Raw genomic sequence first — 17678 nt, 5'->3', positions numbered from 1 at the left:
AATCAATCAGATTTAGTTTACATAGCACATTCATACATGTTCTTCTAATAACATTTTATAATTTGGCCTTGTTACCAAATCTCAGTTCTAAAGAAATAAAATTACTGTGGGAATATTGGCAATTTATTGACCAAAGGTAAAGACCAAATCACACACAAATAAAATATATTCAGGTAAAGACCAAATCATACACAAATAAAATATATTCAATCTAAGACATCGACAAAACCATTCAATGTTTAAAAGCCACACAGTCTGCGCCTAGATTAACAAATTTCCTTTAAAATAAGAAATGGATTTATCACTGAAGCAATTGCATGAACATTAGGTTTAAAAGAGTCAGTATAAATAGGAGGTCATAAATATTCCATAATATCATGATACCACACACATAAAATTTGTATTTCTAATTTAAGAACAAACTTGACAAATATAAAAACTTAACAGTGGTCATGTCTAATCCTGAGATTAATAACAGTTTACAAAATGCTACAAAACAAAACTGCCAGAATGACTACTTCACTTTCAACCATCCTGAAAACATAAACAGCAATCAAATAAGTTGATAAATGGCAACTACCGGAACTTGCACTTTTCTCCCAATTTTTATTCCCTGCCTTCAAAATCATTTTTACCTTTGTTTAGTAGCTAAGACCTGCCCTATTCCTCAATCTTTATTTAGTTACTTACGTCTTCTCATGCTCATCTATATACTGTGGATAAACAGACCCACTATGGTCCTTGAGAGACTCCTCCAAAGGGATAAAGAGATCTTCCAGTTCCCTCTGCTGTGATAGGATAAAATCCAATTCTTGTTCCAGCCTGAAAAAAAAAGTCAATAGAAAGGCTGATGAAAGGAATTTGGAGTGACAAAATAAATGTCAATAAACTATAACAAGGAAAAACAACCAGACAAAGAAATAGATCTTTAATCTTCCAACCTAGGGAAGCTACGGTTCTACCTTTTCTGATGCAGTTTCACTTTTTCTACTTCTCCATGTAAAGCAGTTATCTATAAAGGAAAATAAGAATATAATAGTATAAATATTTGAATTTATATTGTAACTGTAAGGCAATATTTGTTTTGTAATATACACTTCAAGTATGAAAGAGTTCCTAATTCAGGGCACTTATTACCTAAGGAAAATATTTTTAAGTTTATCACTAATATTGAAAGGAAAAATTAACCATGAAACATGGGTCTATTTTCCTGTGTTCATCAGAAAATACTTGTACAATGCAGGTAAATTAATGAGAACATCTTCTTACCTTCTCACCATTCTCCATCAATGTATAGTCCCAAGCGTTGACCAGGGTGGCCTGGTGAAGAAAGTATTTCTCTTGATCCTCTAACTCAAGGTTCCATTTGTTTACCAGACCGTCCAGCTGACCATATGTCATCACAGGAGTTATGATTGCGCTAAAAAGAAGGATACGGTATGATCGGATGATCATACTTTCCAAAGTATGATCAGATTTTTAAAAGTATAACACAGAAGAGCTTAGAGGAAAAAAATCACATTTTACAGGCATTTCTCCAACCTGCTCCCTAACAAAACCACCAAAACTGGTAAAGATTATTTCAAAAACAACCATTCAAAGTCTCTGGAAGTTATCCTAAGGAAATACAGCAAATGTAAAATGATAAATCTTTCAGAAAAAAATTAGGAGAAAATCTTTGGAATCTAGGCAAAGAGTTCTTAAACTTGACACTAAAAGCACAATTCATTAAAGGAAAAAGTGATAAATCAGACCTTGTCAATTAAGTTTCGTTTGGTGAAACAACCTTTAATTACAGAGTTAAAAAAACTGTTCATAAACTACATATCTGACAAAGGGCAGGTATCTAGAATACATAAAACTCTCAAAACTCGGTAAAAAAAAAATCAAGTAGAAATGGACAAAAGGTATGAACAGACACTTCATCAAAGAGAATATGCAGATGGGAAATAAACATATGAAAAGATGTCCAACATCATTAGTCATCAGGGGAATGCATATTAAAACTACTATGAGCTGGAGAAGACTCTTGAGAGTCCCTTGGACCGCAGAGATCAAACAAGTCAATCCTAAAGAAAATCAACCTTGAATATTCATTGGAAGGACTGATACTGGAAGCTAAAGCTCCAAAGCTTTGGCCATCTGATGCAGAGTTGAATACTGGAAAAGACCCTGATGCTGGTAAAGATTGAGGGTAGGAGAAGAAGGGGGCAACAGAGGATAAGATGGCTGGATGGCATCACTGACTCAATGGACATGAGTTTGAGCAAACTCTGGGAGAGACTGAAGGACAGGGAAACCTGGCAGGCTGCAGTCCATGGGGTGGCAAAGAGTCGGACTCAACTGAGCAACTGAACAACAAAAATGAAAAAATAGTGACAATACCAAATCCTGGTGAGAATATGGACAAGCTGGATCTCTCATACATTGTTGTTGGAGAGGTAAAATGGCACAGCCACTCTGGAAAAAATTTATAGCAATTCCCTTAAAAACTAAACTTGCAACTGCCATACCACCCAGTAACTGTACAGATGGACTGTACAGAGAAATGAGAGTTAGGTTCACCAAAAGTGTTAGTTGTTCAGTCAAGTCCGACTCTTTGCAACCCCATGGACCATAGCCCCAAAGGATCCTCTGTCTATGGAATTCTCCAGGCAAGAATACTGGAATGGGCAGTCATTCCTTTCTTCAGGGGATCTTCCCAACCCAGGGATTGAACCTGGGTCTCCTGCATGGCAGGAAGATTCTTTACCATCTGAGCTATGAGGGAAGCCCAGGTTCACCAAAATCCTGTACACAAATGTTCATAGCAGCTTTATTCATAATAGCCCCAAACTGGAAATAAATTATTTCCAAACTGGCATAAATTATAAGAATTCAGGCTCTAGAGCTTGACTGCCTGAATTTTAATCCTGGCTCAACCATTACCAAGTATATGACCAGAGGCAGATTATAAAATCTTAATGTGCTCTAGTTTCCTCATCTATAAAGTGAGAACAAAATAGTACCTAAGTCATAAAGTTATTGTGAGGATTAAATGATGATGTGTGTGTAAAGCACTGTCATATTGCTCAACATATAGTAATCACATAATAAATATTATCTATTATTCACAACAGTAATAATTGTATTATAATGATATTCAGAAGACAAAAGTATCCTTTTAGTTGTTCAACTTCTAAGAAACAGAAAGCCTTTCTCTAACTGCCCCTTGACTCTGAGTCATTTACCTAACTTTCAAACACTATTCTAAAGATATACAAGCAAACTATGTCTTGTGTATGACAAATAAAATGAAACAGATACAAATTTTCAAATGAATACTTACTTAACAGTCGGAGTAAAAGGTATAGATGTAATGCTGACTGGAACAGTGTTATTAATCCCAATTGATGTCAGTGGTTTTAGATTCAAGGTAAAGCTACTAGTGGCGGTAGTAGTGGTGGTGGTGGTAACAGTGGTGGTAGTGGTGGTTGATGCTACAGCTGGAAAATCAAGTGTATAATGTTAATAATAAGTAAGAAATTTTAAAACTCAGCACTTGATCATTCAGGATAAAAAAACCATAGAAGTGCTTTTTAATGTGAATTTGAATTCAAAGTTGTAATGGGTTTTAACTCAACATTGTTATCATATATGGCAGGCCAGTTATCTGGATTAAGCTTCCTGCTAAAAACTGAAAATCTTGGATAAATGTGTAGAAAAATAAAATTTATAACCTAACCAGACCTATAACCATTAAAGAAATTGAATCAATCCTCTAAACTCTTCCCATAAAGAAAACTCCAGACCCAGATAACCTCACTGGTTCATTCAGCTCAGTTCAGTCACTCAGTCGTGTCCGACTTTGCGACCCCATGAATCGCAGCACGCCAGGCCTCCCTGTCCATCACCAACTCCCGGAGTTCACTCAGACTCACGTCCATCGAGTCAGTGATGCCATCCAGCCATCTCATCCTCTGTAGTCAGTCCCCTTCTCCTCCTTCCCCCAATCCCTCCCAGCATCAGGGTCTTTTCTAATGAGTCAACTCTTCGCATGAGGTGGCCAAAGTATTGGAGTTTGAGCTTCAGCATCAGTCCTTCCAATGAACACCCAGGACTGATCTCCTTTAGAATGGACTGGTTGGATCTCCTTGCAGTCCAAGGGACTCCCAAGAGTCTTCTCCAACACCACAGTTCAAAAGCATCAATTCTTTGGCACTCAGCTTTCTTTACAGTCCAACTCTCACATCCAACCTCACTGGTAAGTTCTGCTAAACTTTGAAGAAAAGAATAATTGCAATCTTACACAAAATCTCTGTACATCTCTAACCTTGCATACTTACTTGAATATATCTGTGTAATTAATCCTAGAAATGAAATTGCTAGACCAAAGGGTCAGCATGCTCTAAATTGTAGTTATTTCTTTCCAAATTCCCCTGTCAAAAAGATATTGCCAATTTGCACTCCTATCAGTAGGGAAGACTGCTGCTTCTCTACACCATAGCTCATAATTGGCATACATCTTAGCCAGTATTATAGTTAAAAGCCAACTTTTTTGTGCATTGTTTGTTAAGTGCTCATTGTGTAAGAAGGAACCAAAACTGACATAAAAGTTCAGAAAACTAAGAGAGAACTACAGGTAGAAGAGAAGTGGGCAATAAAACATGAGGAAGGATAGAGTTACTAAAACTCTATCCTTTGATCCTAGATCACAAGGGTGGGCATCTACGTTACTGGCAGCCTATGAGAGGGTCTGGCACAAAAAGCTCTAGCCAAACAGGGATAAAAGATGGGTCAAAATCTCATTTTCAAAAATTTAGGACTCTGGAAAGAATCAGATGGCAGGTAAAAATATGGAAGTATTTCCAGAAATATGGAAAGCATCAGACTCTAAGCAGAAATTTGGAAATATTTCCAAACATGTAGAAAGAATCAGACAATAGACAGAGGGGAGCTGAAAGGACTGACAGAGGGAAAACGTGAAGTAAAATTAAAGAGTCATGAGCAAGTCAAAATTAAAAATAAGCTAAAATAGTATGGCAGAAAAGGGTAGAGAAACCAAAAAGAAGTTAAAAAAAGATTTTAAAAAAGACAAAAGGAGAATGGCTAAACTATATTTATGCAACATTAAATTCAGGAGGTCCCTAAAGCTGACTTTAAAACAACTTCTAAATTCCAATTTCCTTGAAGTTCATTGCCATGATAATACCTGTATTAGCTTTCCACAAGATTTCATTTCTCTTTTGGCCACAAGGATCCTTACAATAATTCCCCCATTCTTTGTGTTAGAAAGTGGAATGGGCAAGAGAAGATCATGCCCAAATACCAAAGATCTCTGGGGTCATCATCACTTAAAACACTGCAGAGATTACAGACTAGATCCCACATAGCATTCTTTACTGACACATGTCATCACCTTCTTCATCTAAGAATAAAAAATCTGATCTGAAAAGAATTCCTTCTTCAGAAATGCTGAAAATTAATGCCATTATCAAGACCCCCCCTTTACTGATTAATCATTCTAACATTGTATAATTACTACATTCAAGACAGAAAAACAGATAAACCATTAAGAAAAACTTGTACAAGTCTTTCTTGTAAAGGAGCTTATCTTCACCCAAAGAAGTTTTTTTATTTTTTTAAGTCAGCATTTCCTGACATGGATAGATGTCCAAAGATAATATATACTTAAGAAAATGGCAAATTCTAAGATTAAGTGTGTGTATCCCATTTTTTGAAAACAACAACAACAACAACAACAACAACAACAACAACAACCACATTTAATGTATGTTTGTATGTGTTTGGAAAAAAGGCTGTTAAGGAAAGAACCATACTGTTCCCTCTAGAGGGTGTGATATATGTATGTATGCATGTGTGTATGGTTTGTGTAATATTTAGAAAAGCAACTACAATCAGTACCACTAAACAAAGAAATTAACATAAATCAATGCCTCTCCAAAGATGCTGTATGATACCTTTAGGAAAATTAATACCTGTCAGTCTAAACACAAAGGAATCAAGTCATAAAAAATAGTATGATTATTTTAAACTTTTTTATATAGTATTTTTTTTATTCCTTATTTTTATGGTATTTTTAAAAGGTATAAATTAGCTCTGTCATAGTAGACAATATTAAAATAACAATAATATTTCAACTAATTCCAAAAGAAGCAATAGTTTTGAGAATAAAGGTCCTATCACAGTCTGATTTTACAAGTTACAGCTCTGGTCAAAACTAAATACGAGTCAACTCCATGTTATCTGTATACTAAAAGGAAAGCACTGTTCTATAAATAATAGAAAATAATTACATAACAAATTTGGATTTACATTTAAATAAATCTCATTCTGATAATCTTAAAAATCAATACATAACAAAGCGAGTGCTCAATGTGCTATGCTCAGTGTGCTCAGTAGTGTCCAGCTCTTTGACATCCCATGGACTGTATGTAATCCACCAGGCTCCCCTGTCCATGGTATCCTTCAGGCAAGAATACTGAAGTGGATTTCCATTTCCTCCTCCAGGGGATCTTCCTGACCAGGGATCGAACCACATCTCCTGCATCTCCTGCACTGGCAGGTGGATTCTTTACCACTGCACCACCTGGGAAGCCTAAAATAGTGAGACCATCCTTTAAAAGACCCTACAATTCAATTTTCCTATCCTGTCTGATCAACAACTATGTATCTTATTCCATGCTAGGAATGGACAGCATTAGACTCACTTCTTAAGACTCACTTTAGATTCACTTTCTTAAGACTCATGCAAAAGATGAGACTGACAACAAACAAGCTTCTCTTAAAACTTGCTGATTATATCTAGGACAGAAAACAATCCCAAACGGTGATAGATTTACAGACCCAGATATCTGAGAGCTGCCCTACAGGGCTAATTTGTGAGATGAATCTGAGCAAGTAAATATACTTGGGGAGAAAGAAAGGTGAGTAGGGAAAAAAACAACTCTGGGCTGGGTGTACTGAGTTGAAACATATCTGATGGGAGGTGGGTTAACAGCACAAGGCAGTGGTAGATACATGGGCTTGTAGCAGTGGTGCCAGTATGCAGGAAGGAATTTGAAGACTTAGGTGGGGGTGAGGTATGGCAGAGCTCATCAAAGAGCTTGCAAATTCATACTTCACTGACTCAACCCGGGACTGAAAGAATCAATTTTTTGTTCAGCATTTTATAAGGGAAACTATGTGTTACATTTTTTTGCAAATACAGTAACTTAAAAAGTTCTCAAGCCATACCCTTCATAATGCTCATAGGATGGCCGGTTAGCCAAATACACAGTAGAAACTCAGTTAAGTGTTGGTCATGCAAAAGATGGTGTACATCTCCGTTTATGAATAATTACTTTAAACTTAAGAGGGTCTGACTTTTAGCTTATGACAGGTTTGAAGAAAGATTCATTTCAGCCCTAAGTAAACTTTTTAAAGTGAAAACAAACAACACTTCCCTAAAGTGGAGTCTAACTTAAATGATAGGTTTAAGATCTCTAACCACCAAGCTCACAATAGGTAACAGTCAATGGATAACTATAGGTAATAGGCAATGGATAACTAGGAGCTTCCCTGGTGACTCAGATGGTAAAGAACCTGCCTGCAATGCAGGAGACCTGTGTTTGATTCCTGGGTTGGGAAGATCCCCTGGAGAAGGGAATGGCTACCCACTTAAGTATTCCTGCCTGGAGAATTCCATGGACAGAGGAGCCTGGTGGGCTCCAGTCCATGGGGTTGCAAAGAGTAGGACACGACTGAACAACTAACACTTTCACTAATGGATAACTAAGTTTTCTTTAATTTACAACCTACCTAGTACCTAACTGGCAGAAATAAATTTAGGATACATCTACAGAAACTCTTGTAATTAACTTTAGGAGAGGATCAACACAGGTCAAATCTTAGATTAATTTTTAGAGACTAAAACTAGGAATCCCAATATATTGGGTCACTTTGAACAGTATGATCAATAATAAAAATGTTTAAGCTTCAAAGTTGACAAGAGTTTGATAGCAGCTCTGATTATAGTCATCTAAAAGGAGTAATATCATTGGTATCAACTATCTCCTTCCACGCTTCGACAATTCTCAACATTGATGTACCTTTTGGATACTCCGATGAGATGATCAAAACCAACTGAATCCTAGAAACTAAGGAATACAACCTACTTACTGTTGTTACATTTCCAGTGAGCATCCAAATACATCCCAATAATTGTAAAATCTTACTAGATGCAACAGCAGCTGCTCCATATGCTCCAGAGAAACTTAATCCAAATCCCAAAGATGTATCACCAAACATTCCAGCGGAAGTTACTGGGGCATCAACTGCAGAGAATAACATAATACTACCTATTACCCTTTTAATCAAAAATAGTGAATGAAGAATTTATATAGAGTATTTTTCATCTGAGGAGTCCTTTAGTAACTTTGGCTAAACTTAAAAAAACTATAGTCAACCCATTTAAATTAACACGAATATACCTGTGGGGGATTCATTTTGATATTTGGCAAAACTAATACAATATTGTAAAGTTTAAAAATAAAATAAAATTTTAAAAAAAGTGCAGAAAAGGCATAGATAGAGACAAAAAATAGATCAGTAGTTGTCTGGGGCTGAGAGATCTTATTGGGATGATACAAATGTTCTAAAACTGGATTATTGTGATAGTTATACAATTCAGTAAATTTATTAAAAATCACTGAAATATACACTTAAAATAATTTTATGACATGTAGACTATACCTCCTCATTAAAGTTAATTTTAAAAAACACTGTGGTCACGATTTCTTTTCATTTTGTAGGCAAGGACATCAAGGACAGGAAAGAAGAAAAAAAACCTATCAAAGGTCAGAAGTCAAGACTTTGAAAATGGAATTCATTCAATAATTCTAACTCCCAACCTCAGATAGGGTCATATTCACAACATCTATTATACTTGAGAAAGATATTATATATCAAGAGGTTTCCAGAATCTCAGTCATGTCTCAAGATTAAAATCATCCCTACTTGGAAGAAAATACAACTCAAGTGGTAACCTGCAATTTCAACCAATGTTCACCTATGCCAACTGCACAAGATGATGGGGATGGCAAGCCACCATTTTGCATGCTGAACTACGTATTAGCAATTCCTGGCAAGTTTTATTACCAGAAATGGTGACAATTTTGCTATAACAGAGCTTTGGGAGGACCATATTACTGCTAGGATTATAATAACAAAGTCTAATGGTTAATATCATGGCACTGTGTAGATGCCTCCAAAGTACCAGCAGTTTATGTGGACCTGTAAAAAATAATTACCTAAGATATATACAGAATTCAATATTCTCAACATTTGTTATTACTCTACTAATGGAAGATGTGTAGCAAAGAAGTTGGGTTATGAGATAATTAATGTCCCACTTCTCAGCTCAAAGCATCCAGGTGTTCATCTTTAAGAGGAGAGAACAGGAGGCATCTCACAGTGTCATAAAAGTACAAAACTACAGCTGGTCCTTTTGTCATGTACCACTTCTTACAGGTAAAATGTAAGGATCACAAACCTGGTCTATATAGAAGAATAAAATACAGCAAGGCTCCAACATTTGTTTCCCATTTTATCTGATTCACAAGGATAATAAGAGTTCTAACCTTCAAACATACTTGGCAAAACTCCCACTCTTCCTTATTCCCATTAGCTTCAAGAAGTTGCTTCAAAACATTACAATGTTAATGAATTATATGCTTAAAATCATTACGTTAAGCTGTAATAATCATGTTAATATAAAATTCACAACGGAAGCCATGACAATTAGGTTCTTAAGCAAAGCTAGTACTGATATCAGCAATTACAGATGGGATCGAGCATAATGATAACTTATGAGGTGTCAGAGATCCATAGCTTATACTGGCAAATTGAGTTAAATGGCCTAATACGAAATAATAGTATTTTCTTTGCAACTAGTAACTTACATGAGGGCCCAGTAGCAGCAGTGCAGGTAGAAGAATCTGAAAATGGGGTAAAGAGCATGGTGTTTGAACTAGCAGTGGCAGCAAAAGTAGATGCTGGAGTAACCCTAAATTAAAGTAACAAGCAAAAAGAAAAAGTCAAAATCATTTTTTAACAAGTAACACAATTATGACAAACTTTACTTATACAAAGAAATAACAACAAAGCAAGGAAAATTAATAAGTATGACATAGTAAAAGTGAAGTTGCTCAGTTGTGTCTGACTCTTTGCGACCCCATGGACTGTAGCCTACCAGGCTCCTCTGTCCATGGGATTTTCCAGGCAAGAGTACTGGAGTGGATTGCCATTTCCTTCTCCAGGGGATCTTCCTGACCCAGGGATCAAACCCAGGTCTCCCACATTGTAGACAGACGCTTTACCGTCTGAGCCACCGGGAAAGTCCTGTCATGACATAGTAAAATTCTGATTTAAAAAATAGTTCATCAGTACTGCTTAGTATTGGCTTCCCAGGTGACTCAGTGGTAAAGAATCTGTCTGCCAGTGCAGAAGATGTGACTTCAATCCCTGGGTCAGGAAGATTCCCGGAAGAAGGAAATTGCAACCCACTCCAGTATTCTTGCCTAGAGAATCCCACTGAGAGAAGCCTGGTGGGTTACAGTCCACGTGTGTGCTCAGTCACTCCGTTGTGTTCAGCTCGTTGCAACCCCATGGATTGTAGCCCACCAGGCTCCTCTGTCAATGGGATTTCCCAGGCAAGAATACTTGGGCTTGGTGGCTCATATGGTAAAGAATCTGCCTGCAATGCATGAGACCTGGGTTGGATCCTTGGGTTGGGAAGATTGCCCTGGAGAAGGAAATGGCAACCCACTCAGTATTCTTGTTTAGAAAACCCCATGGACAGAGAAGCCTGGTGGCTACAGTCCATGGGGTCACAAAGAGTCAGACACAACTGAGCGACTAACCCTTTCACTTTCAAACACAAAATGTTACATACTGTATGATTCTATTTATATGAAATGTCCAGAAAAGGCAAATCCATAGACAGAAAGTATAATAATGGTTAGTTATCAGGAGCTGGGAGGAGAGGGTAATGAGGAGTGACTGCTGACAGTTACAGGTTTCTTCTTTGGGTGATGAGAATGTTCTTGAATTACACAGTAGTGATAGTTACACACTCTGTGAATACATTAAAAAAAAACACTGAATTGTACATTTCAAAAGGGTGAATTTTAAAATATATGAATTATACCTTAATTATCTCATTATTTTAAAAATACATGATCATCTCAATAGAAGCAGAAAAAGCATTTGAGAAAATCCAACACTTTTTCATGATGAAAACACTCAACAAACTAGAAAAAGAAGGGAACTTCTTACACATGATTAAGGGTATTTATGAAAAACTTACAGCTAACATCAATCTTAATAGTGAAAGACTGAATACTTTTCCACTGCCACCAAAAACAAAACAAGGATGTCTGCTCTTACCACTTCAACAATACATAGGAAGTTTTTGCCACGACAATTAAGCAAGAAAACAAAGGCAACCAGATTGCAAAGAAGAAATAAAATTATCTCTATTAACAGATGATATGATCATGAATACATAACAACCTAAGAAATCCATAAAAAATCTATTAGAACAATAAACAAGTTCTGCAAAGTTGCAGGATTCAAGATCAATATAAAAACAAATTTCAATTCTATATATTATCAATGAACAATCCAAAAATGAAATTAAGAATATTTCATTTATTATTATTCAAAATTAATAAAATAGTTATGTACAACCCTAACAAAAGAAGTGCAAGCCTTGTATCCAGAAAAACATAAAATATTACTAAAAGAAAGACATCCTAAATAAATGGAAAGATCTCATGTGCATGGATCAGAAATTTTTATATTGTTAAGATGGTGTGGTAGACAGAAAAATGGTCCCCCAAAGATGGTCACATCCTAATACCCAGAGACTGTGAACACATTACCTTATTTGACAAAAGAGATTTTATAGATGAGGTAATGGTCAAATTGGTTAAGTAACATGATATAGGAAGTTTATCCTGGATTATCCAGGTAAGCAAAACTAAGGACATGAATCCTTAAATGTAGAGATCCTTTCCAGGCTGTGGTCAGAAGAAGATGGTGACTAAACAAGAATGGTCAGAAAGATGCAAAGTTGTTGGTACAAAGGGCCACCTAACACTTGAAATCATACTTAATGTCATCAGTCATTAGGAACTTGCATATCAAAACCACAATGAGATACTATGTCATGGCAACTAGAATAGCTAAGGACTTCCCTTGTGGCTCAGCTGGTAAAGAATCTGCCTGAAATGCAGGAGACCTGAGTTCAATACCTGGGTTGGGAAGATCCCCTGGAGAAGGGAAAGACTACCCACTCCAGTATTCTGGCCTACAGAATTCCATGAACTGTATAGTCCACGGGGTTGCAAAGAGTCAGACACAACTGAGCAACTTTCACATCAAAAAATAAAAAAGAGTGGCTAAAGTAAAAAAGACAGATAATATCAAGTGTTGGCAAGGAGATGGAGAAATTGGAAACCTCATGCAATGTTGATAGGAATGTAAAACAGTGTAATCTCTTCAATAAAACTGTATGGCATTTTCTCAAAGTGTTCAACATAAAGTTACCATATGACCCAGTAATTCCACTTCTAGGAACACAAACAAAAGATATGATAATATAGATCCACACTGAAATATGTATATGAATGTTCACAGAAGCATTATTCATAACAAAAGATGAAAGAAATCAATCCAAATGAATACCAACTGAGGAGACGATGAATAAAATGTAGTATATTAATACAATGGAATTTTATTTGGCCATAAAAAGGAAAAGAAGTATTGATATATGCTAAAACATGGATGAGCCTTGAAAACATGCTGAGGCTAATCACAAAATACCATATACTGTATGATTCTATTTATATGAAATGTCCAGAACAGAGCAGTCTAGAGACACAGAAAGCAGATTTGTGATTGCCAGAACTGGGGTGAAGAAAGAATGGGCAGTGACTGCTAATGTGCATGGTGTTTCTTCGGTGGATGATGAAAATGTTGTAAAACGGACTTCAGCAATGACTGCATAACTCTGTGACTATCCTAAAAACCAATCCATTGTGCACTCTAAATAGGTAAATTATGTGGTATGTGAATTATACAATAAGTCTGTGAGAAAAAATAATAAATAAAAGTCTGGAATAAAGTTTCAGAAAACATTACTTGGCCACTTGCTTGAAAATTTAAAATAAAAACTATAAAAGAAATAAAGTTTGAGAAATCAAGTACATAAAGACACAAATAAGATTAACTGGTTAACAGAAAACAGTTTATCTTTTCATCCTCACTATAGATCACTGCACAGGGCACATGATACTAAGTGCTCAATAAATATTTGTGCTGACCTGAACCAACCGTTTCCAGACTCCAATACATAATTACAGATATTCTTCTTCCTTTTCAAAGGGAAAAAAAGTTCTTAATAAGTAACTGCATTTGAATCTGTTGCTGCCTACATCCAACTGTTAAATAATTCATGACAATAAATAAGACCCTGCTATCCAAAACATGTAAGGCCACTGGGGGTTTGGGGACAGGGAGGAGATGCTGGGAAGGAATTGGGAACATTACCACCTACCTCCAACTATCATGGGGAATTTCCCTGGTGGCCCAGTGACTAAGACTCTGAGTCCCCAATGTGAGGGGCCTGGGTTCGAACCCTGGTCAGGAAACTAGATCCCACATGCAGCAACTAAGATCCTGGGTGCCACAACTAAGACCCAGTGCAGCCAAATAAATAGATTAATTAAAAAAACTGAAGCCTATTATACAGAGTGAAATAAGTCAGAAAGAAAAACACCAATACAGTCTATTAACACATATATACGGAATTTAGAAAGATGGTAATGATGACCCTATATACAAGACAGCAAAAGAGACACAGATATAAAGAACAGACTTTTGGACTCTGTGGGAGAAGGCTAGGGTGGGATGATTTGAGAGAATAGCATTGAAACATGTATATTACCATGTGGGAAAGGGATCACCAGTCCAAGTTCAATACATGAAACAGGGCACTCAAAGCTGGTGCACTGGGACAACCCTGAGGGATGGGATGTGGAAGGAGGTGGGAGGGGGATTCAAGATGGGGGATGCACGTACACCCATGGCTGATTCATGTCAATGTATGGCAAAAACCACTACAATATTGTAAAGTAATTAGCCTCCAATTAAAATAAATAGATTAATTTTAAAAAATATAGAGATATTCCATGTTCCTACGTAGGAAGAATCAATATTGTGAAAATGACTATACTACCAAAAGCAATCTACAAATTCAGTATGATCCCTATCAAATTACCAATGGCATTTTTCACAGAACTAGAACAAAAAATTTCACAATTCATATGGAAACACAAAAGACCCCGAATAGCCAAAGCAGTCTTGAGAAAGAAGAATAGAGCTGGCGGAATCAATCTTCCTGACTTCAGATTATACTGCAAAGCTACAGTCATCAAGACAGTATGGTACTGGCACAAAAACAGAAACACAGACCAATGGAACAAGATAGAAAGCCCAGAAATAAACCCATGCACCTATTGGTACCTTATTTTTGACAAAGGAGGAAAGAATATACAACAGGGCAAAGACAGCCTCTTCAATAAATGGTGCTGGGGAAAGTGGACAGCTACACGTAAAAGAATGAAATTAGAACACTTCCTAACACCATACACAAAGATAAACTCAAAATGGATTAAAAACCTAAATGTAAGACCAGAAACTGTAAACAACCCTTAGAGGAAAACATAGGCAGAACACTCGATGACATAAATCAAAGCAAGATCCTCTATTGACCCACCTCCTAGAGTAATGGAAATATAAACAAAAGTAAACAAGTGGGACCTGATTAAACTTAAAAGCTTTTGCACAGCAAAGGAAACTATAAGCAAGGTGAAAAGACAGCCCTCAGAATGGGAGAAAATAATAGCAAATGAAACAACTGACAAAGGATTCATTTCCAAAATATACAAGCAGCTCATACAACTCAATGCCAGAAAAACAAACAACCCAACCAAACAGTGGGGAAAAGACCTAAACAGACATTTCTCCAAAGAAGACATACAGATGGTTAACAAACACATGAAAAGATGCTCAACATCACTCATGATTAAAGAAATGCAAATCAAAACCACAATGAGATATCACCTCACACAGGTCAGAATGGCCATCATCAAAAAGTCTACAAACAATAAATGCTGGAGAGGGTGTGGAGAAAAGGGAACACTCTCACACTGTTGGTGGGAACTGGTGGGAATGTAAATTGATACAGCCACTATGATTCCTTTATTTTTTTTATTTTTTATTTTTTTGAGATTCCTTTATCTTTTTATTTTTTATTTTTTTGAGATTCCTTTAAAAACAAGGAATAAAACCACCGTATGACCAGCATTCCCACTCGTAGGCATATATCCTGAGGAAACCAGGATTAAAAAAGACACACGTATCCTACTGTTCATTGCAGCACTATTTACAGTAGCTAGAACGTGGAAGCAACCTAGATGTCCATCGACAGATGAATGGATAAAGAAGCTGTGGTACATATACATGATGGAATATTAATAAGTATAAAAAGGAACACATTTGAGGCAGCTCTGATAAGGTGGATGAACCTAGAGCCTATTATACAGAGTAAAGTGAGTGAGAAAGAGAAGGATAAATATTGTATTCTAATGCACATATACAGAATCTAGAAAAATGGTACAGAAGAATTTATTTACAGGGCAGCAATGGAGAAACAGACATAGAGAATAGACTTATGGACATGGGGAGAGGGGAGGAGAGGGTGAGATGTATAGAAAGAGTAACATGGAAACTTACATTACCATCTGTAAAATAGATAGCCAACAGGAATTTGCTGTATGGCTCAGGAAACTCAAGCAGGGGCTCTGTATCACCTACAGGGGTGGGATGGGGAGGGAGATGGGAGGGAGGTTCAAAAGGGAGGGGATATATATATATACCCATGTCTGAGTCATGTTTAGGCTTGATAGAAAACAACAAAATTCTATAAAGCAATTATCCTTCAATTAAAAAAAAATTGACAGGAGCTATGCTATAGTACAGGAGACAGAGATCAAGACCATCCCCATGGAAAAGAAATGCAAAAAAGCAAAATGGCTGTCTGGGGAGGCCTTACAAATAGCTGTGAAAAGAAGAGAAGCGAAAAGCAAAGGAGAAAAGGAAAGATATAAGCATCTGAATGCAGAGTTCCAAAGAATAGCAAGGAGAGATAAAAAAGCCTTCCTCAGGGATCAATGCAAAGAAATAGAGGAAAACAATAGAATGGGAAAGACTAGAGATCTCTTCAAGAAAATTAGAGATCCCAAGGGAACATTTCATGCAAAGATGTACTCGATAAAGGACAGAAATGGTATGGACCTAACAGAAGCAGAAGATATTAAGAAGAGGTAGCAGGAATACACAGAAGAACTGTACAAAAAATATCTTCATGACCAAGATAATCACGAAGGTATGATCACTCACCTAGAGCCAGATCCTGGAATGTGAAGTCAAATGGGCCTTAGAAAGCATCACTATGATCAAAGCTAGTGGAGGTGATGGAATTCCAGTTGAGCTATTTCAAATCCTGAAAGATGATGCTGTGAACATGCTGCACTCAATATGCCAGCAAATTTGGAAAACTCAGCAGTGGCCACAGGACTGGAAAAGGTCAGTTTTCATTGCAATCCCAAAGAATGCTCAAACTACCACACAATTGCACTCATCTCACATGCTAGTAAAGTAATGCTCAAAATTCTCCAAGCCAGTCTTCAACAGTACTTGAACTATGAACTTCCTGATGTTCAAGCTGGTTTTAGAAAAGGCAGAGGAACCAGAGATCAAATTGCCAACATCTGCTAGATCACCGAAAAAGCAAGAGAGTTTCAGAAAAACATCTATTTCTGCTTTATTGACTATGCCAAAGCCTTTGACTGTGTGGATCACAATAAACTATGGAAAATTCCTCAAGAGATGGGAATACCAGACCACCTGACCTGCCTCTTGATAAACCTATATGCAAGTCAGGAAGCAACAGTTAGAACTGGACATGGAACAACAGAATGGTTCCAAATGGGAAAAGGAGTACGTCAAGGCTGTATATTGTCACCCTGCTTATTTAACTTATATGCAGAGTACATCATGAGAAATGCTGGGCTGGAAGAAACACAAGCTGGAATCAAGATTGCTGGGATAAATATCAATAACCTGAGATATGCAGATGACACCACCCTTATGGCAGAAAGTGAAGAGGAACTAAAAGGCCTCTTGATGAGTGAAAGAGGAGAGTGAAAAAGTTGGCTTAAAGCTCAACATTCAGAAAACAAAGATCATGGTATCCGGTCCCATCACTTCATGGGAAATAGATGGGGAAACAGTGGAAACAGTGTCAGACTTTATTTTTCTGGGCTCCAAAATCACTGCAGATGGTGACTGCAGCCATGAAATTAAAAGACGCTTACTCCTTGGAAGGAAAGTTATGACCAACCTAGATAGCATATTGAAAAGCAGAGACATTACTTTGCCAACAAAGCTCTGTCTAGTCAAGGCTATGGTTTTTCCTGTGGTCACGTATGGATGTGAGAGTTGAACTGTGACGAAAGCTGAGTGCCGAAGAATTGATGCTTTTGAACTGTGGTGTTGGAGAAGACTCTTGA

General features: G+C 36.9%; 1 protein-coding gene across 2 annotated transcripts in view; it reads right to left on the bottom strand.

Moving 5' to 3' along the window:
* Nucleotides 1-17678, bottom strand: part of NUP62CL (nucleoporin 62 C-terminal like) — a 105697-nt gene that overhangs the window by 42567 nt on the left and 45452 nt on the right. For both annotated transcript variants that reach the window (XM_025276041.2, XM_025276042.2), the window contains exons 2-7: nucleotides 9942-10045; nucleotides 8217-8315; nucleotides 3329-3485; nucleotides 1270-1420; nucleotides 963-1012; nucleotides 691-822 (exon numbers count right to left, since the gene is read on the bottom strand). In XM_025276041.2, coding sequence (XP_025131826.1) covers nucleotides 691-822; nucleotides 963-1012; nucleotides 1270-1420; nucleotides 3329-3485; nucleotides 8217-8315; nucleotides 9942-9999 — 647 coding nt within the window. In that variant the 5' untranslated portion in view covers nucleotides 10000-10045. The remainder of the gene's footprint in view (nucleotides 1-690; nucleotides 823-962; nucleotides 1013-1269; nucleotides 1421-3328; nucleotides 3486-8216; nucleotides 8316-9941; nucleotides 10046-17678) is intronic.

Source organism: Bubalus bubalis, chromosome X, assembly GCF_019923935.1.
Source record: "Bubalus bubalis isolate 160015118507 breed Murrah chromosome X, NDDB_SH_1, whole genome shotgun sequence".
Classification (NCBI taxonomy): Eukaryota; Metazoa; Chordata; class Mammalia; order Artiodactyla; family Bovidae; genus Bubalus; species Bubalus bubalis.
The sequence above is the reverse complement of the archived record's forward strand: the minus strand, read 5'-3'. Positions and strand labels throughout refer to the sequence as shown.